The sequence below is a fragment of the Catharus ustulatus genome, chromosome 7 (assembly GCF_009819885.2).
Source record: "Catharus ustulatus isolate bCatUst1 chromosome 7, bCatUst1.pri.v2, whole genome shotgun sequence".
NCBI lineage: Eukaryota > Metazoa > Chordata > Aves > Passeriformes > Turdidae > Catharus > Catharus ustulatus.
The window spans coordinates 4,837,809-4,862,444 of NC_046227.1; the positions used below are offsets into that span (position 1 = coordinate 4,837,809).

The 24,636-nt window shown below is 42.3% G+C and overlaps 1 protein-coding gene across 1 annotated transcript in view; it reads right to left on the reverse strand.

Moving 5' to 3' along the window:
- The window catches only part of UNC80 (unc-80 homolog, NALCN channel complex subunit), a 120,450-nt gene that overhangs the window by 38,169 nt on the left and 57,645 nt on the right, over window positions 1-24,636 (reverse strand). The window contains 18 exon segments of the mRNA XM_033064342.2: window positions 1,133-1,401; window positions 2,287-2,467; window positions 4,076-4,177; window positions 4,538-4,627; window positions 5,504-5,598; window positions 6,203-6,386; window positions 7,120-7,206; window positions 8,709-8,809; window positions 9,912-10,055; window positions 10,889-11,020; window positions 12,016-12,202; window positions 13,319-13,450; window positions 13,818-13,999; window positions 15,222-15,360; window positions 16,081-16,188; window positions 19,296-19,493; window positions 22,482-22,582; window positions 24,065-24,271. Of these exon segments, the coding sequence (XP_032920233.1) occupies window positions 1,133-1,401; window positions 2,287-2,467; window positions 4,076-4,177; window positions 4,538-4,627; window positions 5,504-5,598; window positions 6,203-6,386; window positions 7,120-7,206; window positions 8,709-8,809; window positions 9,912-10,055; window positions 10,889-11,020; window positions 12,016-12,202; window positions 13,319-13,450; window positions 13,818-13,999; window positions 15,222-15,360; window positions 16,081-16,188; window positions 19,296-19,493; window positions 22,482-22,582; window positions 24,065-24,271 (2,639 nt within the window).

Sequence of the window (24,636 nt, forward strand, 5' to 3'; positions counted from 1 at the left end):
ATTGGTTCTAATCATTGTTCTCTGTTAACTATGTGAAAATGAGCATGTAGAAGGATTCTTCTTTTCTGCATTTGCATTACAATACTAAATCTCTACTTAGATACTGCCTTTGAGCCCTGAGAAATAATCCTTTCCATCTGTAAAAGAACTATTTTTAAAATTCTATTTTCAGTAGCTGATTTTTTTTCAAGAATCAACAGGAAAAGAGGCCCACTTGTTCATCTCAAAGTGAAGAGAAACCCCACCTCTGACACTTCCAATATTTGTCATCACTCACAAGAAAAGACAGCATGAGATTTTTAATAAACATTTTGAGTTACTTGCATACTTAAAAAGTTAATATAATTTAGTTTCAATTAGCAAGTAGTAAATCCAGATATTTCAGCTATTTCCCTTCAGCCATCCCTGAAGTAAAAACCAAGGAGAGATGCCCAAAGTCGAAAAACTTGTCCAGAAAAAATTGTCCAGCCACTTGTTCATCTCAGAGTGAAGAGGATTTTAGTTAAAAGTCAGATATTTACTAGAATTAATTAAAAAGCAAATGGATAGAAAATTGCTGAAAATAATTTAAAGTTTGAAATTAGAAGAAAACCAGGCTTGAAATAGTTATCTGAAACTTAAATAATTGACTGCCTCGCATTTTATGTTTATTCAGCTGTGCTTGCAATGGGAAAAGATGAAACTAGATCCAAAGAAACACGAACAATGCAACTAAAATCTTATTCTTTGAAAATTGGAGTTGCCCCAAAAGCTATTTGTATTGTCATTGATGGAAAAGGTTGAGAGTTCAGGGTGAGGAAGACTCACCTTACATCCTCCCCATAAAAAGGACCCCAGACTTAATTCAAGAAGCCAACCAGGCATGCTTAATAGCCATTCAAGCTAATTACCATAGGAAGCAGGGATGGGAGGGGCTGGTATTATGAATATGTATTTGTTTGAAGCTTTTGTCAATAAATAGACTCTGTGACCACTTGTAAATTTGCAGTGTGTATTAGAGGGTTACCCCACGCTGCCGCCCAGCACTGAATAAACATACCCTTTCTAACTTTAAATGGTTAGAGAGCCTTTTGTCCGTCCCAGTTGAGTATCAGTGCCCATATTTTGGTGAAGCAGGGCTGGCACAGCTCACCTGCAGCATGCTGGGCAGCACCCACTGGTATCCGCTGAGGGAGAAGAGGTGGTTGAAGTGCACGGCCGTGTTGATGACGGTGGCAGCGTACTGCCGGAGCAGGGCACTGTCCTCGGGGTGCAGGATCAGGGCTCCGTTGAACACGTTCAGGAACAGCATGATCTCATCCCCCCAGGGGAACTCACTGGGCATGCCAAGGAACATCTCCTCCAGCAGCTTAATCCACAAGCTTTTCTGGAGGGTGTCTAGACCGAAGAGCTCTTTCCCAGCTGCAGGGAAGAAGAGTAGTCAACAACAGCAGCCAGCCTCACCTCACTGCAAAGAAACACCCCACAGCAATGACCACCCTTCTGCCTTTTTAAATCCCTTCTGCCTTTTTAAATACCTTCTGCCTTTTAAAAATTATTTCACCCATCCTGTGTTTCTTGTTCGAGCAAACCTCGACTGAAAGCATCGATATGAAGATGAAGAATGATGAATATCACACAGATCATTTATCTGCTGGTTGAACACTCCTCCCTTAAGAAGTGGAAGATCTGAGTTTGTACACACATCATCTGCCTCACACAGAGGCTGTGCAGATTTGTGCTCAGATTTTATGTTCCAGGTGTCCCACACATTACAGGAAACTGATGCAGAGTTACAATAATGCTTCTGAAATCAAGAGCATTTAGGGCTGGTACAGAACTTGCCAGTGCTTGCCACTGTGCAACAATGGCCTATTTAACCTATTTGATATCAGGCTGGAAACCCTACTTTACATTCAGAGCAAAGTTTCTATGTGGGGTGTTTCTTTATCCCTGCTGCAGAATTTGCCCAGTCTTCATTGGGCGTCAACTGCTTCCTCAAAGCAGATGGCAAAAGACTTTGAACAATCCTTTTTAGGGTAGCCTCACACATAATTTTAATACTTAATTAGAAGTTATTCTCATCTAGGCCCAAAGCAAGTAGCCTTGTCTGGAGAATTCTAATAGTGAAGCCCTTTCTGCTGCTGTGCTTACAAACCAACAGTGCTGTATCAGTTTCCCCAGGAGGAGATTCAGCATCTTGCAGAAAAGCTGCAAGCCTGTGTGTTTCTGAGGCAGGTGAAGCACTCACAGAAACCTCCTGGGCCTTGTGCAGCCTCCAGGGCAGTTGCCAGAGGAGGGTCATACCTTGGGGATCGCTGAAGAGAGAGAACTCGGCGTCGATGGCGCTGCGGGGGAAGGAGGGCAGGCGGAGGAGATCCTCCTGCAGCATGGACACGTGGGACTGCTTGTGGGCTGGAGGGATCTTCTGGGTCAGGGAGATCAGGAACAGCACCCGCCCCACCTCCTCCAGCTTGCGGGTGAACACCTGGCAGAGAAAACAGACAAAGATCTTTTTGCTCAGCCAAATCCAAAAGCTCTTTAAAATGTGTTTGCATCTCACCAGGTTCATTTCTGCAGCTTTCTCTGATCAGAGGGATGCTGCACTCCTGGCTCAGAGGGTCATGACAAAATTCACAGGGCTAGTGCTGGACCCTCTCACTAGAATTTGTGTGACTACTCTCCTCCAGCACAGGTCTGCAAAGATGATTGTGTCTGTAAAAGTGGTTCTGACAACATTTTCTATTTCAGTCTTCTGAAGGACCCCAAGTGGTTGCAGAACAATTTTCAACTTGGGTTTTTCTGTAGATTAATGTAAGCTCCAAGGTAGTCAGAGAAACCAACTCCAAACTGAAAGTCTGTCTGTATTCCCTCTCTTCAATTCTTGCACTATAGTCAACAAGAAGTTAGAATTGCTATCTGCCTCCTGAGATAAGGCTGGCTGACATCTGGCCATAGGAAGTAGATGTATAATTGCAAAAGAAAAGTCAATAACACAAAGCAGAGCAGATTCTGTGTTACTGAAAAGGAGCAAAGTCTTGCTTGACTGCAGATTAGCACTTCTGCTTTATACCAATTGGGAAACCAAATTCCATTCCACCAGCCTCCTTTGCACTTGTGATTGGTAGGACCACCCAGGCTAGATATTCAATTTCTATTTTTATGCTACAAGAAACCATTGAAGCAGAGTTATATTTATTTCCAGAAGCAACTTTGGAAGCAGTTTGGAGACAGTTCATAGCCACTGGGATGAAGCCAAAACCAAAACTTAAAGCACTGGTTTCACACATCAAAGATCAGGTGACAAAGGTCAGGTTCACAGCTCCTGCCTTGCCCTGACCTTCCTCTGAAGTGCACTCAGCTCAGAATTGGCTGCTCAATCCATCAACAAAAAAGCAAATACTTTTTCAGGAATTGCTGCAAAGAAAGTGTTGCTTTCTTTGCTGAAGCTGGATGTTTTCCAGCAGCATCTTGCCTGACTGCAGAGAGGGTAGCAAATGTGTGATGCAGTTTTTACCTTAGAAATTTTTTGGGCTCTAAGTGCTCTAAATATAAACACGTGGAAAGCAAAATAATGCCCTTACAAAAATGTGAAGCCCATTTAAATATTTTTGGATCATGTAGGGTGTATTAAACTCATTTATTTGTTGGACATCTCCTAGAAGCAGAGTAATTTCTGTTAGAGAAGCAACCAAGTTGATCCCAAGTAATTTCAGATTTTAATTGACTTTCCACTGACAGGTGCAGCACAGGAAATATCATCCTATTCTGTGCCATACACATATCAGATGGCATTGACTTTATTTTCAATTATTTTAGCTCTTAAGCAGCTTTATAGCTGCCTTTTATAACCACTCCTGATGGCATTTTCCTACTCTCAGTAAGAACACAACTACAATAGCTGTTTTTTTGCCTACAAAAATACAACTGTTAACACCAAATGCGTAGTTCCCACATAACCTTTTTTAAAATTTTCTGCAACATGATTCACCTAAAGGAAATTGGCTGGACAGAGTAGGGGAGGGGGGAATTCAGATCCCAGTTTAACCTCCTTTCAGAGTTTTTTTTTTTTCTGGGAAGAGGTATTTGGTGATACCTGTTTCTGAATGAGCTCTTGACCCTTTTCTGGATGCATCTGCACCAGGTTGAGCTGGGGAGAGACTGACCTCCGGAAAGGATAAATATCACGGACGTAGGTCTGCCAGGAGAGGGGAAAAAGTGCATTTTAAACAAATGTAATCACTCAACAGAAAGGAAAAAAGGGTCCTTTAGCCCTTCCTGAAGGCAGGGTTGTTCAGACAGTGTCAGGCATCATGAAACAGCACAAACAGAGGAAAAATTTGATCTTTTCTAAGAAAACTAGATATTCCTGCCTTCTGCCTCTTCTCTCTTCTCTCAAATTCCAATCTTTCATCACACACAACTAAAGATGTGATGCTCACAGGACAGAACTCTATTTATAGGATGCTTGTTCTCCTTTAGACAACCCTGATGTTTACAAAGAAGTAAGATGAAAAGTCACAAAAACAAAGCCATATGGACTTGATCTTTGCCTTACCTTGTTATAATGAATGAGGTTCCAACGCTTATCCATTAAAAAATAATGAGAAGACTGAGTTTCAGGTATGTTAAAAAACTCCAAGCACTCCTGAAAAGGAAGAAATCAAAATATCCTGTCAGTTTTTCATTGTTTTGTATAAATATCACAACATCCAAAAGAAGAATATGCATGTAATAATCTATAAAGGCACAAACATGCATGCCTTAGTCAGACTGGCACACTCTTCTGGCTCTAATTATTTATTTCTTTTTTTAATCATGAGGCACCTGAGTATGTTTGTGATAATCAAGGCATGCTGACATCAAAGTCCTGAAGACTGGTGTCACTTACCTTGATGCCTTCATAGCACACGTATTTGTCTGCCTGTATAAGCCACATGGACCTGGGTATTCATCAACACTTAGTGATAGGTGATATGCAGAAACACTGAATTTCTGACCCTTCTAAACACTGAGATGGGATTCCCAGTAAAATTTAACATAGACAAACTGAAGGCTTTCACAAATCTGTTTCCTGTGTGGCTCTATTCACCATCCAGGAAATTTTTGGCTAAAAGTGACTGCATAGCTCCTGGATACCAAAATATTGTTGTGGCTACTGAACCATCATTTTCACTCTGATCTTGATCAGTCTCTCATCTCTAGTGTTGATAAAACCAAGCATTTAAATGATTTGTGTATTTATCAAAAATATACAGCAAATACCCAACAAGCTGCAGTGTCTCCTAATGCAGTTGCATTTGTGAGGTTTGGGCTCTCTGTGAGTTCAGAGCATTTCTATGATCCTTAAACGTGGGATGGTGTTTATTGCAGCCAAGCTCCCCTCCCAGGGAGACAAACATGCCTGTTAGCAGAATTTTCCTCCCTGACACTGGAACAGGAAGATCAGGCACAATGGATTGCTGCCACACAGGTGTGGCAAATAAATGCAAGCAGTTTGTCCAGGTCAAAAACCCACTCCTACCTTCAGAAGAGCCTCAAACTGTGTGTCCTCGTGGACTGGAAGCTGTGTTGGGATGTCACACTCATTCTGTCCGTGCACAACAAGGGTTTTTGTGCCTAGAGGAAGAAAAGCTGATGCATTCTCCCATGCCTCTTTAATTAACTCAATTTCAAGAGACTGCCCATGGAGGAAGAGCAGTGCTTGAAATAAATTCTGGACAGGTAGATGGACTAAGTGAGTCCTGCAGTAACCATTAAGTAGAGTTAACATATTCTCACAGTTCCACAGTTTAATGAGAAATTGGTCTGCTCTTAAAGGATGAGCTGGCTTTAGCAGCAGTTGTCAACTCTGAGGAAGAAACACATGCAAAAGCCCAAACCTGTGTATCTCTTTTCTGACTCATAATGACCACAGTCTAAATGGTAGAGATTTACAATGATGCTGCTGCCAGCCTTTCACAGCCCAGCTGGCACAAAGCTCTGGGTTGAAATACTGTTCTAATTCACTTTTTGTTTGCTTCTTTTAGAGCTCTGAAAGTGTTTTTTGGAATCTCAAGCAGCAGAATTTACTTACTGCATACCCAACTGAAGGAAAACTGCCTTGAAATATACAGCCATTTGTAACAAGTCTTTTTCTGATCCAGTTCTGATGTATCTTCTTTTTGGTAAAGTGGGCCATAAACTTTGAAATGAAAGAGATTTAAAGATTTATTTCTTATACCTGGCATTGAGGCAGTCACCAACAGCTTCACTTCACACTGTTCCTTCTTCATGGTCTGCTTGAGGTCCTTGAAGAAGAGTCCTTCAACATAACCCACCACTTCCCAAAGGAAGGTGAGAGTGGCAGAAATGGCATCCATGCCCCATTCACACGGAGTCCGTACAAAATACATGATCAGCCCAACCTGCAGGCAGTGAGTAAGAGGAATATCAGCTTGTGCACACTCTTTTAACTGTGCAGAGCATTGTATAAACACAGAATAACAGTTTTCTTTCTTTCTTCATTCAGAGGGATAAATTCATTAAACTTTCATCCTGCAATTTTATCCATATTAAAGAAAAATCTACCTGTAATATTCTTCCTTTTTCTAGAGATCATGAGGATTGGGGGGCCAAAATGGACTCTTGCAGTATAGCTTTAAACACCACTGCAGGTGAGGAAAAGGAAAACAAAATTCCTATTCTTTCTGCTCTGAACTGTTGCCATGTAGACAACTCACAAAGTACAGGAGACTCCCTGGAGAAGTAAACACCTTGTCTGCTTCACCTCCTGACTATAACATTTGTCCATGATCTTGAAGGAAGCTGCTAGATTTGCTCCAAGAGGACTGTCTATTATCAAAGCACTTCCTGAACCCAGATTAAGTTAAGTAATTAAAGGTTTCTGGTGCTGGGACTCTTCTAATTTACAAGATTGGCTGAGGTTCAGTTCAGAAATCCATGAAAGGTTGCTTAAGGGTTTAATAAAAAGAGGAAGGTTCCTTTTCCTCTCCCAAGAAGGCCAGAAAGAAGCTTGGTGACTTGCACCCACAACCAGGAGTAAGTATGAACTATATAAGAAAAATGAAATGCATTTATTGCACACATGAAGGCAGAGGAGAGATTCTGGGACACACAGTGGGCCCACAAGCTACTCACCAAGTAGTTAAAGAGGATATGAGATGTCTGAGCAGGAAAGTCTCCAATGTTCAACAAAAGCTTCCTTAGCATATACATCAGCTCATCCTGAAAGAAAAGCAAAAGTGTTTCCTTTCCACCAAAAAGTGAAGAACAGATTTCTCCCTTTTCTCCTTTCTTGCTTTGTTTATTCCCATTTTTCTACAGTCCCTTTTTCAGCTTTGTCTCTCAGTGCATGAAGTAAAGCTATACACTATACCCTTCCACATTTTGCAATATAAGGCCCAGGGTACAACACCCAGTGCCTTTCCCATTTTATCTCAGAGAGGCCAGTACCTCCTGTTGCCATTTGTACTGACTGTGACTCTGCTGACTGTGCACTCCTGTCCCTGTGATTGTCCCTGCTGACTGCCCAGATGATCTGTGAAATCCAGTTCAGCAGCAGCAGGTTGAGCCTCCCCAGGCTGCAGAGTGGGAGGCATGGGCAGACTCCAGTTCCCCTTCTTTTGGAGGCTGCCTGCCTTAAATGTAGACTAAGGTATTTCCCATGGTGTGAAGGGATTATAGAAGGGACAGAACCTCATTGTCAGCCAAAGATAGATCACAAATGTCTTCTGTGGCCCTTATCCTCTAACCCCACAGCAGATTTTGTAGGCACAGATATGCACAGGACATTCCATGCCAGTGATACACCTGGTGACAGCTTCCAGGGAAATACACCTGATCTCTGTGTTCTCTACTTGTGATAGGCCTACAAAGAGATGGTAAAACAACAGATTGCAATAACTCAGAGGTCTCTGAGGCTGGACAGATAACAGCTTTCTTCTCAAAGGGGCTGAACAAACATCTCTGACCAGAGATGTTGTGGGTGCCCCATCACTGGAAGTGTTTAAGGGTAGATTCAAAGGGGGTTTGAGCAGCCTGGTGTAGTAAAAGGCATACCTGCCAGTGGTGGGGAGCTGGAAATATGTGATATTTAAGGTTGCTTCCAACCCAAACAATTCTAGGAAACAGATGTGACCTTCTGACCTTAAATAAAATCTTTGTGGGTGATGGCTGAGAAGTTTCAGGAATAGTAAGTCCACCAACAACTCGCTCAAGGAGCAAAAGGACAGCCTTTCCTGACATTTTTCAGGTTTAATACTCATTTTAGAGTCAGTTCCTAGGTAGGGCTTGAAAGCTGAGTGATACTATGGATATCATACACCAAATATGTAGTTGAGAAAGTGATATGGAGAGTCTTCCTGCCTTCCACACTGTCAGAACCAGTGTGCTTTTCTTCCATAAATCTTAGCCACACTCTTGGAACCAGTCTAATAAGTTATAGAGACCCAATGCCACCCCATCTTTCAGAGAGTCTGAGTAGAGTGGCCTGAGTGAAGGCAATACTGCCTATGCCATGCTCACTAAACATGCTCAAACTTGGCTTGGAGCAAGTCAGATCCTCGATGGTGATAAAGCAGCTGTGTCCTGTTTACATCACTGGACAAAGATTGGAGCCAAAGGACAAGATTGCTGGATTATAATGGTAAATGTTCTTCTGCAGTGATGCCCACAGAGTGACTCTGCTGTCACCCTGGAGCTCCTGCCCCTGGGAGGGCAGTGTGTACCTGCCGATTGCTGATCGTGAGCTTCTCCAGGAAGTGGCGCAGCACTGTGGAGGGGTCTTCAATCAAGCAGTTCCACAGGACCTGCTGAGCAACTGCACTTACTGTCACAGAGGAAAGAAACTGTGTCAGAACCATCTCTTGGAAAAGCCATGAGTTGATATACTTAAAAAAACTTTCCTAGTCTTCTTCCTTCCTCTGTCCTTTTATACTGAAACACCCAAGACCCCATTTGATGCATGAGGATTCTGGTAACCAGTGCAGTGATCCCAGTATTAACAACCACAAGTCTAATATTTGAACCTCCCCTAACTACTGGTGATATGACAGGAAGCACTTCACAATTGTTGAGGAATAATGAAGAAATAGCTGTTTGGAGTCATAACTCCAGATGTACAAAATCCAGCAACTATAACTGAGAAATAAATTCATGAACTTTTTTTTGTTCAGGCACAGAAGTTCAATTTCATGGTGATTCATTGAGTGATTTTATCTGGTATTGGTGAACAGTACTAGATAGTCAGCGTGGAATTGTTGATGATCAGCTCCCTGAAGTGCAATTAACTGCATTCCTCTGAAGGTTAACAACATAGAATTATTCATTATTTTGTTTTCAGTACTCAGCTCCTGATCACAAAACCACACATACATTGTTTAGAGGGCTGGCTACATACAGCTAAAACTGTATACAAAATGTATAAAACTGAATACAAAATGCATCAGGAAGTTCAATGTGCAACTAGCTGACATGATGAGCGAGAGATGAAGGAAGCAGAACTGTCCACCACGTATTAACATTTTCTAAAAAATAAATGCAAGGAAATGTACTATTAATTTACAAGGACATCATAGACCATGGCCAAACTAAACTGAACTTGCCAAGTTGTAAACTCTAAGTCAGTTTTTCTAAGTCTTTGTTTTCTTTGAATCATACCAAACAAGCCAAGCTTCTACAATTACTGCTCAAAGAATATTTGTGTTAGACCTCTTACCCTCCTTGTATCCCACCCACAGCTTCTCAATATTACTTTTGAATAGGGGTTTTTTTTAGAGCCCTAAAAGGGCAAAAACTCCTGGAAGGCCAAACACAAATTATGTAGAAAATAAAATGATGGATTTCTATTGTAACTCTGCATTCAAATAGTTTTGCAACTGGTTCTGCCATCCTTAAGCAACAATCCCTTGAAGTTTAATCAAGGTCAATACCAGCTACTCCATCCTCGCGGACTTCTCCATCCTCCATCAGATGGACAATGGGGAGCACTGCGGCACAAATGCACGCTGGAAACACAGCCTGAGGTGGCTGGGGCACGTGATGGTTTGGGGTGTGCTCAGTAGTGTGCTCTTCATCTGGAGCAGTAAGAAAAAGAGGAGTTAGGGAATACACTGTGCTACTATCCAGGCAGGGTAGATAAACTTTTTTTTTTTTTTTTTCAGTTAGAGTTGGCATTGGAAGCATGAGATGAAATTTCTTGTTTGTACTCAGTTGTTTATTAATTCTTATCTAGAGTACAGTGAGTGCTACAGCACTTCTAGCTAACAGCTAAAAATGAAGACATGGCAATGTATCTCACTCATTTTAAGGTCTTTTACAGTCAAACAGTCCAATTAAAAACTAACATTATTTTTACTTTTGACCCAATGACTAAACACCTGTGACCCACAGTACAGCATTTTTTATCAAATTAAAAAGTACTACCTAAACCCAAGAAGAAGAGAGACAAGAAGACAGAAAAAAAACTTCACCCTAAAACCTCCATCTTGCTCTTTGCCTACTACTATATTCCAAAACCCCAAATTCCAAACCCTTCACCATGTGAAATTACACACTTCTATTCAAACTGCACACCAGTGATTCTAGTTCTGTCATTCCATTTTGGAAGCCTTCTCCAAGGGCTCAGGTCAAAAGCAGTGTTCTTTTGGGGGTCAGCACCTGACAGCACAAAAATTCAAAACTCCCTGTCTTTAGGGTTCCAGCAATAGATATTTATGTTAGTGGCGCTACACACAGAACAAAGATCAGAACTGTGTGAGCATGGAGGTTTGCTGCTATCTCCAAGTAGGAGTGGAGATTTCTTGACCAGAAATTTTCACTGTAAATATGCAACTTTTCAATTTGCATTTTTTTTTCTCATAGGCAGCCCAGTTCTTAGTAGGGAATACTCCAAAGTGAAGCCACCCACCTTCTGCACTGACTGCTGAGCGCACGGACCACACAGAGCCACGGCGGAAAGAATAATTCCTGTGGGAAGTGCTGGAGGTGCAGGACGGGCTCACGGACAGACGGCGGGAGGCCAGGTTGGCAACTTCTTCTACTGACAAAGAGAATACAAAATGTCAGTCCAGATCCAACCTGCAGGCTTCAGGGAATCTTTTGAAGGACAGCAATTACAACCAAACCAGAATACTGGAAAGTCAAGTCAGGTATCACTCAGAAGACACAATTTAAAAGCTGTAATGGCTGGTCAGATTGGTAATTTGCTCATGTTTTGGGAAACAGCAGAACAGTGGTCTGTAAGAGTGCTCAGTTTTCTGGTGCATTACTTTGTAATAGAGCTGGCTCTATACTTCTTTTCATCCACTCCCTGTTAACCATCACTGCTGCTGGTGCTCAGTTTTTCATAAGAACTCTGATTTCTGCTCACAGATTTCCCAGAGTATGCTCAGATCTCACCAACCCTCTACTCACCTAATGGCACATACCTTGGAATGCCTTTAGTGTAAGCTTGGCTCAGTAAAACTCCTCACCCACAGGCTCAGCTTATTGTGACTCCTGCCATGGAACTCAGGCTGTCTGAAAGTTTGGTACTGAGCTTGATCTGGTCTGCTGGGTCCCCCCACTATTCATCAGAAAGGCAGAAAACCCCAGCGGCAATTCAGTATATCCTGAGGTCTGTTTCTTAAGATAGATACTGCCAAAGAGCAATTCCTCCCACCTTTTAATTATTAAAAAGTTAGGAAAGACAGATTTCATTCCTACTGTTGCATATTCTCTTGTGTTAAATCCTCCAAGAAACTGGGAGCTTTGAGATGTTAAATGCTGGCCAGTTCCACTGAAGTTGGAGCAGTGGGGTCAGTGTCTTATCACCCAGAAAGAACTCAATATACCTGAGGTTTTGTCTCTTTTTCTACACTAATTTTCAAATACATTTTTCCTCAATGACTTGGACTCTTCAAAAAATGGGCATAGTTGGGACCTTCCTAACACTAAAAATCAATTTTCCTGCACATCACTGCCCTCAGCAGTGCTCCATGTTGGTGGGCAATGCTCTCAGGTCCCTGGGATGCAGCTCCTGGTCCCAGAGCACACCTTCTTCTTCCTGCTCAGAGCTGGGTGTACAGGAGGGCTCGTAGCAGGCCTCCTGGGTGATGGGGATGGCAGTGATAAGGCTTGCTTCCCTGCCCAGGCGTTTCTTCTCCTCCTCCTGCTGCAGGTTCTTCAGGATGTGCTCAGCTCGCTGATGGGAACGTGACACAGCTCGGGCAGAAAATGACTTCTGTTGGGGGGAGGAGAGAAGAAACACACTCTGAAGTTGTTAAGATGCACACAGATTTTCTGAAAAAAGGCTTCACCTCAGTGAAGTTCAGCAACCCAATTTCTAAACATATCAGACTAGTGCCAGCTGAACAGATTCGCCAGGAGACTTTGTGGCAATAAGCCTGCAATAAGCTTTGGTGCAAACCTCTCCCAGGAGACACCACATGAACCAGTGGAGACAAAATCATTCCTCAGGCAGTTCTATTGAAAAAATCTTCTCTTGGAGAAAGAGCAGCTGTGTGCTCCTCAGATCTAAGTTAGTGTCTCTCACAGGGACATGAGGTGCAGTGCAGTACTTCAGTGAACAAACAGAAAAGCTTGATGCCCTTGTAGAAAATTCTGTGTTCTACACAGACTACACTAGATTTTTTTTCTCAGCTGGGAAAACTATTACTATTTTTATGTGCTTTTTTTCCTCTTCAGTCAGAGTTGAGATTAAATGCACAAGAGAAGGAATTTTGTGTTGGGGCTCTGTTGTTTATTAACTCTTATCTACAGTACAATGAGTGCTACAGCACTTCTAGCTAATAAGCTAAAAAATGAAGACATGGCAATGTATCTCACTCCTTACAATGTATTTTAAGGTTTAATTGTCCAATTAAAAACTAACACCCAAATTATTTTTACTTTTGACCAAATGACCAAACACCCATGACCCAGAGTGCAGCATTTTCCATCCAATTAAAAAGTACTACCTAAACCCAAGAAGAAGAGGGACAAGAAGAAAGAAAACAAAACCTCCACCCTAAAACCTGCATCTTGTCTCATACCTACTACTATATTCCAAAACCCCAAATTCCAAACCCTTCACCATGTGATATTCCACACTTCTATGCAAACTACACACCAGTAATTCTAGTTCTATCATTCCATTTTGGAAGCCTTCTACAAGGGCTCAGGTCAAAAGCAGCGTTCTTTTGGGAATCAGTGCCTGACAGCACAGAAAGTTCCAAACTCCCTGTCTTCAGGGTTCCATCTAAAGACGATCTCAGAGGTTAATTCACATCTTTTGCCTTAATTTACTGCACATTTCTGCAGAGATAAAACAGTGCTTACTCTCAGGATGTCTGCTTACCGACTGATCTTCGTTTATAGGATCCTGTACACTCCCACTGCACTGAGGGACCCAGGGAGGGTCAAACATTGGCACAGATGGCATTCCCAGCACAGGAGAAGGCAGAGTGAAGTTTATACTTGGAGGAGGAATCTAAACAAAACCATGAAAGACATTTTGTTACATCAAGCAATTACTGTCAGTATTGTTAATTAAATATGAGCACAAGTACCCAAGACAAATTAACATAAATTAACTGTGCCAATTTTACCCACCTCTGTATCTCATTGGACTGTAACACCATGTATGACACACATCTTCTCTATCTCCTGACTTAAGTCCTCATTTTATTTTCTCTGTTTTATACAGGACTTCTTCATATCACCTCCCCCTCTAGTGAGACTTACACAATCTCTTTTTTCCCTAAACAGAGTTTCAGGAAATTTCATGGCAGTCTGTCATTACACATCTCGCCCACAAAGGCAATCATGTCATCATTAAGCTTCATTGACTTATCTACCTTGAAGATTTGCTGTGCTCCCTCTTCCATCCTTGGCCACACTTGATACCTGAACCTCCAGAGTGTGTGAAATTTAAGAATGGCATTGAGTCTTTGCACTGTTTCTGGGTGATGAAATTCGGACATCAGCATGTCAGAAACGGCCTCTGGCACTTTCACAGCACACAGCAGGAACATGGCAGCTGCAGGGAGAGAATATCTGATCACCTGTGCTCCTCAATAATGTCTTTATGGCAAATAAAAAACACAGGTGTACAAACCCACACCAAAGGAACCCCCATCTTGGCTCCATAAATGGGATCACCAATCTACCAAGCCTAAATAAAACTGTACTGCTTCCTGTCACCAAGCACATGATTCCACCTTTTGGAGCCACACAGCATTACAGCTGAAGCTCCTAAATTCCTCTGGAAAAACTGTTTTTTAAAATAAATTACACCTTTGATCTTCTCAGCCTTGACTTGTATAAAATAAGAACATCTTTTGAAGTAAAGGGATTAATGAGTTTGGCTTTCAAGAGTTCCACTTCCAAGTGATTCCTGTTGATTAATCAAGGCTGATTTAACAGAAACTCTGCCTTTAACAGAAGCTCTGGAATTGTACATAGTGATTTACAGTAGCATTAAGACTTTGAATCATTAATGAAATACCTCCTCTGACACATTCTGTTTATTTTTTCTCTGGTCATTAGGTCAGTCATCTTTTGGCCAAGGGATAAACTCTGAACCTAGATCATTTCCATGGGAGAAGATCCAAGCTCATAGCAGAAAAATTCTTATTACTACTTTGCAACACCATATATAATTTTATATTTTATTATCATTGTAATAAATTGTAATAAATTTTATTTCATGTGCAGAATTTCTAAGCTTTCACAGGTATATGATGCCCTAATCCTCTATCTTAAAGATGCCTTTCAACCATGTGTCATCAGCAATCATCTGTGCACTTTGAAACCAAGTGGAAATGGAAAATGTAGGTAGTACTATACAATAATGGTACTTACTGAGCAACGCTGCTGTCTCCATGCAACATGAGAATTTTCCTTACAGCATAACAGGAGCTATGACAGTTTCATTCATTCCCTGTGTCAGTTTTGGTATGAGCTCTCACCTGGTACTAATATTTCCATGAGGCAGCATACAGAATGCTCAATAGACTCTGGACTGACTGAATCACCGTTTCCCCTGCCTACAAACCCAGTTGAGCACAAATACAAATTTTGATATTCTCCAAACACCCACCACATCCAGGGCCTCAGAGAGAGTTCCCTCCTGATCCTTCTGACCACCTCTTTTCCACAGAGCCCCCAGGAAGCCCTTGGTGACATTCAGATTCCTCCAGTGCAAAACTGCAGAGTCCTGTGATGGGCTGTGAGCCAGGCTCAGGGGTTTGGTTCCTTACCTGCTGCTCCAGCCATGTGCTCATCCACGCTGAGCAGGAGCTCCCAGGCTGCTGGCTGGATGTCCCCATACATCTCCTCTGTCAGGATAGGAGCTGCCTTGATCAGCAGTGACAAAGGGGCAGGGGAGAGGCTCATGACCTGCAACACACCAAGCCATGCCTCAGGGCTGAGCTCTGCAAACTACCCACGAGGAGGAACAACACTCAGTAATTTGACCCTGGTTTGGTCTGCAAATTACCCACCAATAACCTCGAGGTTCATCCATTTCAGAAAATGCTCCACAGAGGGGACGTGGCTTTCAGCCTACACTAAAACAGCAGTGTTACCAGGCTGGGTTCCTAGAGTCTTTTGCTTGTCCCTCACATCACCAAAACACCAAAAAAGAGGACAGAAGGAAAGCCAAACTCTCCCAAAGTGGTGCACAAACAGTGATGCAGGTCCATTAGACTCCCACTAAGAACAGGTCTATGAAGAGTCTGTTGCTTCTTCAGGAACCTCGAACAAGTAAGAACAAAGAAAACTCTTACTGTAAACTGACAGGCTGCAGTTACAGCATATTTGTGAATTCTTTGGGTTTGTGTATCCTCAGCTTTGTTGCCTCTCACTAATGGAAGCCAGAGATGCAGACTGTGATTTAATGGAGCTAGATGCTTAAAGGATTCTTTGACCATGTTTCCTTAAGAGGTTTAAATTTTATTTTACTCAGATTGGGAAGAGATGTAGGGCTGAACTGATGAATATTCAAGAACAGTTCTTCACATGAGCTTGGAGAGATCCATATATATTTTCCCTCTTTTTGCATTTTAACCTGACACCTATCTATCTGCCTCCCTGACTAGCATATGGCTTAATCAGTACCTGATTCCTGATGTATTTTAGCATTCCAGAGTCCTTCTTCCCTTCCAAGTTGATATCAATCACCCTCTTTTTAAGAGAAGGAGTCCTCAAGCATGACTTGTCTGAGCACTGGAAGGAAATAAAAAGAAAGTGAAGGCCACATTTATATTCCTCAAAATGTGGAAAAGGAGATTACACACAAGAGGAATTTCCATATCAGAAATCATCTGGTACCAGAGTTGGAGCACAAAAAGCCTTCTTTGCTGGCAACAGGCCTAGTTTCAGTGAAACAACACATCTTATAGAATTTTCTTCTCTTTTTAACAATGCTTTTCCCAATAAAATCTTAAGGCAGAAGACAGTAAACCAAATGGAGAATGTGAATGTTTGCTGTGTAATATTCACTGGAGCCACGCCCATGGATTTAGTTAAGTAGGTCAGAGGCAAAAAATCTACACCTTCCCCTCTAAAAACATACCAAAGGAAGTGTTCAGTGTACAGGATGATTCCTCTCATGGAATCATAGAATCCTTGATGTGGGAAAAGACCTCCAAGATCATTGAGTCAAACCAGGAGCCTAATGCTAAATCCACCACTAAATCATGTCCCCAAAGTGCTACATCATGTCCCCAAAATCCTTACATTTTTAAAATCCCTTCAGGGACAGTGACTCCACTGCCTCACTGAGCAGCCTGTGCCACAGCTGTGCCACCAACCTTTCAGAAAATGAATTTTTCCTGATATTCAATCTAAACCTCCTCTTGTGCAACTTGAGGCCATTTCCATTTCATTTCCATGAAAAAAAGCAAAGATTGTCAACTGCTCTCTGGAAGTGAGCTCTGTGCAAACACCCTGCACGTGTTTGTAGGAGACCTCACTGCATCTCAAATTACTTTCTCCTGCTGTTTCATAAATGCTTTGATGGTTTGATGTATGATAAAATGCACCTTTTTTTTTGCTACCTTTCATGAAACACACGACCTACTCATCTCTTGTCTGCCTTCTGCAGAGCAAATGACTGCCTCCCTTTCCAAACAACTCATACTTTTCTGTGCTAGAGGAAAAATGTGGGGTTCACAGTTTTCAGGAAAGTAGGAAAGCTTCTGTTTCACCTGTTCTGTGCTTTCTTCCTTGAAAATATCCTTTGATTTTCTGACTTGACAGGAAACAAACCATCCCCTTGTTGATGAAGGAATATAATGAATTTTTCTCTTTCATATGCCTCTTTCTTTACCCAACTGAAACCTCCATGACAGTGTCATGAACACTTTTGTTTTCAATATTACTGCAAAGCACTTGAATGGTTCTGCCATTGCAATTATTCAGGATAACTCTGGTCTATCTGCTTTTTAACTGTTGACATTATTTCCTGGGTGGGCACTTTCCTGAAAGCAGAAATGCATTTCCACTAAAGTTAAAAGTACACTTGTACATATAAAAAGGCACAAAGTTGCCTGAATATCCTGCTGAAATGGTCATTAAAAGGAGACAAGCAATAATGACTAATGTATACAATACATGTATTGTATACATTATATATGTATATAATATATATGTATATAATGTGTGTGTGTGTATATTATATATGTATATAATTATAGGAACAGCTGAGAGCTCAGACCTAAAAGAAAAAATTACAGATTTTACAAGAATTTCAAGACTTATTCTTACTAACAGACAAGGAAAAACATGAACAGAGACAGAATCCACAGGGCAGTAAGCAGAGGCCACAAAAGAACACTAAAATGGAAGTCAGGCTGTAAGCTTTTTAAATTACCTTATCAGCAACCAAGGTTCATCCCAATCAATACCGATTACATTCCTTACACAATGCTGAATGACTTAATTGCTGTGTTTTTTTACAGCAAAGTTAAGCTTAGGAAAACCTGGGTTCATTTTTTCATGAAAGAACCACATGAGTTCACGATTATAAGCCACACTTCTGGGTGTCAGCAACTGTCTTGGTTACAATACAGGGTGTGATAAAAGGTATCTGTTCTATCACCATCTGTTGAGGGTGGGGGCAGTGATCCTTATCTCCGTGGGAGATATTCTGCCAATGGGCCATCCATTGAAACCAGGCAGGGCATTGTTCTTTACCTTTTCACAACCCATCCTTCCTCCAGCCAGTCATTTTCTGCTAATGGCCATTGAGTCCCACTGTGGGACTGATAAAATTACTGCATCCCATTGGGAGTTGCTCCAGCCAGGGGGAAGAGCCCAACATTTCTTACCAAGGTAAAAACAGAGGCTTTGGGACACTAAGGGAGCCCCTTTCTCCACTGGACTCCAGAGGAAAACCGGATTTCTCCACATCACCACTGGACCTTTAGAGGGAAATTGCACCTTGTACAGGAGCACTGCTCCAACTGAGCCACATCTGTCACTGCAGGAGGATGCAGCCACCATGGAATGGGACTGCTGCCAACACCCTGCCTGACAGGGTGTCAGGTTGTACTCTGACTTTGTCAGGGCTTGGGGTCTGTTTCTTTGTAGTACTGTATTTCTATTTTAATTTCCCTAGAAAAGAACAGTTATTCCTAATCCCCATATTTTTGCCTGAAAGCCCCTTGATTTCAAAATTATAATAATTTGGAGGGAGGGGGTTTACATTCTCCATTTCAAAGAGAAGTTCCTGCCTTTCTCAGCAGACACCTGTCCTCCAAACTAAAACAGCAACTTTTTGTTCTTTGCCCATATATAAGCCGCACCTGATTATAAGCCGCACTTTGGGTTCGGACCAAAATTTTAGTCAAAATGGTGCGGCTTGTAATCGTGAAATTACTGTATATACAATATATATGTATATAATGTGTGTGTGTGTATATATATTATATATGTATATAATTATAGGAACAGCTGAGAGCTCAGACCTAAAAGAAAAAATTACAGATTTTACAAGAATTTCAAGACTTATTCTTACTAACAGACAAGGAAAAACATGAACAGAGACAGAATCCACAGGGCAGTAAGCAGAGGCCACAAAAGAACACTAAAATGGAAGTCAGGCTGTAAGCTTTTTAAATTACCTTATCAGCAACCAAGGTTCATCCCAATCAATACCGATTACATTCTTTACACAATGCTGAATGACTTAATTGCTGTGTTTTTTTACAGCAAAGCTAAGCTTAGGAAAACCTGTGTTCATTTTGTCAAAGAACATCACGAGTACATCACGCACTTTTCAATTATGTACAAATCCCAAAACATTCTGCTTCTTCCACTCCCATACTCACTTCCTTTTGTTTCTTGCCTCTTGCCACATTGTTCAGAGTGCTGTTTTCTCGGAGGGAGTCCACTGTGTCTCCATAGAGCAGCTTGATGGCACGGACAAGGCGAGCACAGGAGCGGCTGTGGTGGAGGTAGCAGTGTGGGTGGCAGTAGTCAATGTGTGTGCAAATGAAACTCTGCTGGTTGCACAGCAGGATCATCACCTGGGAATTAAAAAATAAATAGTTACCCATAGAAAATGGAGTGATTGGGACAGCCAAGCAAACTTCTCCTCAGCCTAGCTAGGAAGGTGTGAAGCTCAGCTTTAAAAAGGTGTGTATGCTCTTCATACTTACAAGAGGTTTGCAAACTAGCTGGGCATGGCTGAAGAAACATTAGTGCTACTAGAGCAAAGAAAAAGAGCTGCTATAAACGTGTACATTGAGGTGGTGGCAAGGTTAAGGCTGAGGAAAACAGCATCTTCTTAATTTGCACAAAAGCTATTGTATCACCACTCTAAAATGAGCTTGGACTGGAAACCATCAACCAGCCAATTGTTACTAAAGCTGTAAACACACCATGTTTGGGGCTAGTTTCCTTCAAGGGGTGCAGAGGGAGCATCTCAGGATGCTCTCAAGCAGAAATAATTGTATTAATTAATTGCTGTATTAATTGCTCTGTATATGTCTCCCTCACTGTCATTGGGTAGACCCATCCAGCCCAGCTCCCTGATAGCTGGTTCAGTTCCTATTTCTACAAGTGTAAATGGGCTAACTGCACCACCTAATTAGTGGCTTGTCTTCATTTTCTTCTGTCTTCACTCAGAGTCAGGATTAAAAACATGAAGGAGATGAATTTTCTTGCGTTCGGGCTTGGTTGTTTATTAAATCTTATCTAAAGTACAGAGAGTTATGCAACAGTTCCAGCTACCAGCGAAAAGTGAGCAAAATGGAGCTGAATCTAGCCAGTTACAAGGTCTTTTAAAGCTAAACAGTCCAATTAAAAGCTAACACCTATATTATTTATCCTTTTGACCCAATAACCAAATTCCTGTGCAGTACTAACTGTCCAACCAGAAACTACTACTTGAAATCATGAAGAAAAAGGAGGAAGACAGAACCAAAACCCTCCATCTTGTCCCATACCTATTACTATATTCTAAAACACCAAATTCCAAACCCTTCACCATGTGAAATCACACACTCCTATTCCAACTACACTCCAGTGATTCTAACTCCATCACTCAAATTTAGAAGCTTTCTCCAAGGCTTAGGTCAAAAGCAGTGTTCTCCTGGGGGTCAGTGTTGGAAAGCACTGAAAGTTCCAAACTCCCAGGTTTCTGAGTTCCAACATACTGGTGCTGCCATATGGCAGCAAGGAGCAATAAAACTTACCGAAAAATCAGGTAAATATTTTGAATTTAGCTGTTCTGAGCCCTGCTTTTCTGCAGAAGCACTGGTATTAGTCCCTGTGCTACTTTATTAAAGATAGCATTGGCAAGTCTACACTTGAGTGACCACTCTCTGGTGTAACTCAGATGGTTTTTTGCCAGAGGAGCAAAGCTCAGCCCAGCAGCTCTTTGTACATTGATCTTCACATTAAACACAAACTCAGCCTCCTACTAGCACTCTGAGGAAAACACCCAGGCATCTCCAAGCCATTCCCACTGCAGGTCTTAAGAGGCCTTTATGAATCTTCGTCTTCCCCCCACAATCCAGTGCAGAAGTACCCACACCACCAGAAGGAAGCTATCCCAATTTTCCATGCGCTGTGTCAAGGTCTGTGCAGCTGCAGTCTGCTGGTTCTCTCTCCAGGCTGCCACATCATACTCAACCTTATGTTTAAGCTTCTAAAAATGACAGGAGCTTAACTGAAAACAAATTTGAAAAAAAAAAACCCGAACTGGAACCAGTGATCCTTTTGAGTTGTTTGCTTGTGACAACTAAGTAAAGCAGGTTTTTGTTTTGCCCATAATTTTAGTGACCATTTACCCACACTTTCTTTCTAACAAATGGAAAAAACCAGCATTGTCATATAATATTGGTACTTGTGTGTCATTAAATGTACCATGTGATTTTTCAAATTTTCCTTTCTCCTATACAAGCTAATCACATGTAAAGTGAGACAAACCTCTCAAGTTTCCTTCAGAATTCATGAGTCCATGCATCCAACCACACTGAGCAAGGGCACCATGATTTATCTTCAGCTGCTAACTAGGGAAACTCCCTTACCCTCTAGTGATGCAGCATCTAATACATGCACATATGTCTAACATACTCAGTTTAGTACAGTGGGATTTCCAAACGAGGTGTAACCATTCCAAGAGCATTGGAGTACTGGCAGAAAACAGGGTAGTTCAGGAATTGAGGTTCTAGACTGGAACACATGGCATTCAAGTTCCCTGCCCTGCCAGCCTCCTCTAAAAAAGACAATTCTCAATAACTTTTTCTGACATAAAAGATTAAGCCTGTTCTTGCCCACACCCCATAGGAATGGGGCAGTTGAGAGCAGTCTGTGTGAAATATCTGGGGAAAAATGAAGAGACCAAATCTGTGTTTGCAGCTGTCACTCCCAAAGGCAACTCAGAAGTGAAAGGGTGTCTGTGCTCACCCACACACACAGGACACCATCAGCCATGGCACAGTGAGTCACCCCAAGGTGTGTGCATGCCACGCTGGCCACACTGCAGCCCTTGGGACCAGGGGATTGAGCAGAGCAGACTTGCCCAGCTGATCTCTGGCAAGTCCAAACCACAGAGACTGCCCAAAGGGATGCCTTAGACCCTGCTTGACCAAACCACACCTGCAGTGTTGTGCTCTCTGTCTGCTGGACAAGGCTCTGTTGGCTTACACGAGCAGCTTCTAAAATGCCACTTCCCAGAAGCCCAGCTCACACTGCAGTCCATCCTGTTGCTCTCCCTGAAACACACACTACTAACCATGCTGGAGATAAGGTACTCAGCTAGTGTGTTTTTCAGCTGAGGTAGTATGGCTGCCCCTGCACACCTAGGGAGGAAAAAAAATTAAATTTATGAACTGGAGAGATTTAAGTCCGTTTGAGAAACACGCAATTTCCAAAGTCGCAGCTTACTTACGCTCGAGATCCTTTATGCTGTATGGAGAAAGCACAAACTGAGATCTGGTTATTGGCAGACAAAGGCTTTTCCTATTGAAAATCCCACCCTGGAGAGCCCTGCTGGCACTGGTACTTACGTGCAGCCATGACATGTTGCGGTGGTAGTTCTCCTCCATGCCTGTGCTGCTCAGTACCTCAGGCTCAATGCTGGGCTCGCTCGCACTCCAAGGGCTCCCTTCTTCAAAAGAAAAATACCCAAAAGGTTGTTGTTTTTATTGCTCCCCATGTGCTTTAAGACTAGGGACAGCACTTGTAAGCCAGGCCAGCCTTGTGGGAACAGATGAGAGTACACAGAATATGCCACACTGGAAAGACTGCATTTGGACCTCCCTCCCCAGTCCTGTGCTGGCTTGACACTTACAAGAACTATTTGGACTTGACCCTCAGACCATCTTGTCAGCAGAAAATATTTGTCCCTCCATTGTTTTTTTGTTTAATGGAAGGGAAATGGATAATCCAAAAACAGCATAAACAAATTCTTTGCACCATTCAGATGATGCGAATGGCTGGTTTAGTGATCTGCATTGACTGGGCTCTGTGGTTAAAAAGATCAACAAAAATCCAACCAGAAGTGGCATCCAACTGGAAATGCCAAGAGACAAAGTCCCTGCTAATTGCCCATAGAAACTGCTAATGTCATGGGGAAGAAAGGGGAAAAAAATCCTGATTCTAGCCCACAAGAACACTTTAGAACTCAGTCAAGGGAGAGATTTCCTTGAGCATTTCACTGACCCCTGTGCTTCCCCTAGCCACTTCAGACCCTGTGGGCCTCCTAGAAAACTAATACTAATGGCATTAAGAGTTGGCTGGAGATGAATTTTGGTTTACCCTTTTTCTCTTCTTCAAGTGAACTGTGACTTGTCAAAGTTTACAGAATTGACAAACACACTCTCCGTGCTCTCCTACTGAAGCATCTTTTGGGCAACATAAAAGTGACCATCAAACTTGGGTGGTTATTTCAGCTCCAAATGTATCCACAGCTTTTGGTTAACACCAATAGTAAAGAGGGGAAGCCCTTTAATTCAATTGTGATGGAGATTTCACCGAGTAGGATGCACATCCTGTTTCCATAAGATAAACATACGGACATCCATCTTTTAAATACTAAGGAAAGCAGCTGTAAGCCACAAAAATAGATGTATGTGCCAGCATGTAGAAATACAGTATGCAGCACGTGAATGTTATGTTCTGCACAGAGGAATCCATGTTTCACATGTCACCCGACATGCTTATGGCATCATATCCAACATGGAATATGAAGTACATGCCTATATATATATTTATATATACATATATATATAGCCAGTCTGTTGCTGTGGACAATAAAGTATCATATAAATATGCACTCATGCATTCCTTATCTGTGGTTTAGGGGTGTGTGCATGTGCAGGTTCTACCCTAGAGACAGCAGGTGTTGAGCTGGCAGGCCAGCACTCCAAGAGCTCTAACACGGTGCTGAACTGACAATCACTGCACCCAGCCCTGGCACCTGGCTCCTCCCTTCTAGTCCAGGCAGTCCCTGAAGACATCAAGATTTTTTTTTTCCCCTAGCCTGCAGAGGTGGGGATCTCTTGTCATGTCTAGCTCTGCTGCAATCACATCGAGAGGTTTGAGGTCCTTCCTATTGTCCCCTCCCTTTCCACCCGCTCATCTAAGTTACCTATATCAGTGACAGTGTCCCTGCTGTGGGACAGCTGCAGCTCCTCATTCTCAGACTCTGAGTCCTGCCGTGATAACTTGGTGCTCTTTAGGCTGCCGGCCCGGCGAATGCTGGAAAGGGAACCCCCCTTCTTCACCCGGAAACTGCGGGTTCCTTTAATCTGCAGCAAGCGGGAGCCTCCTCCTATCCTGATCTTCCTGCTGGGAACTGCATTAAAAGAATAAGAGAGGACTTTTTTCCCCTTAATTTTTCCCCATTTAAAAAAAAGAAAGAGATGCTGGCCCTCCCCACCCTCCCAGCCCTTTGCTGCCAGGTCTTCTGCCAAGGAATGTGGGACCAGAGACTCCCTCCAAAGCCAACGCCAATGCAGCTCGATCGGTCAGAGAGTAAAGATGCTTCACAAAAGTCTGCTCAACTCCTCGTATCCTGGAGATCTGGTACATCACCTCAGGCCTTGCCTGTCCTTGGAATTAGCCCTTCATCCACCAGCAAGTAGAGCCATCTGTGCTAACAGAAACCCAAAACGTGGGCAAGAAAAGCCTGCAATTCACACCAATTCGAATAGATTCCTG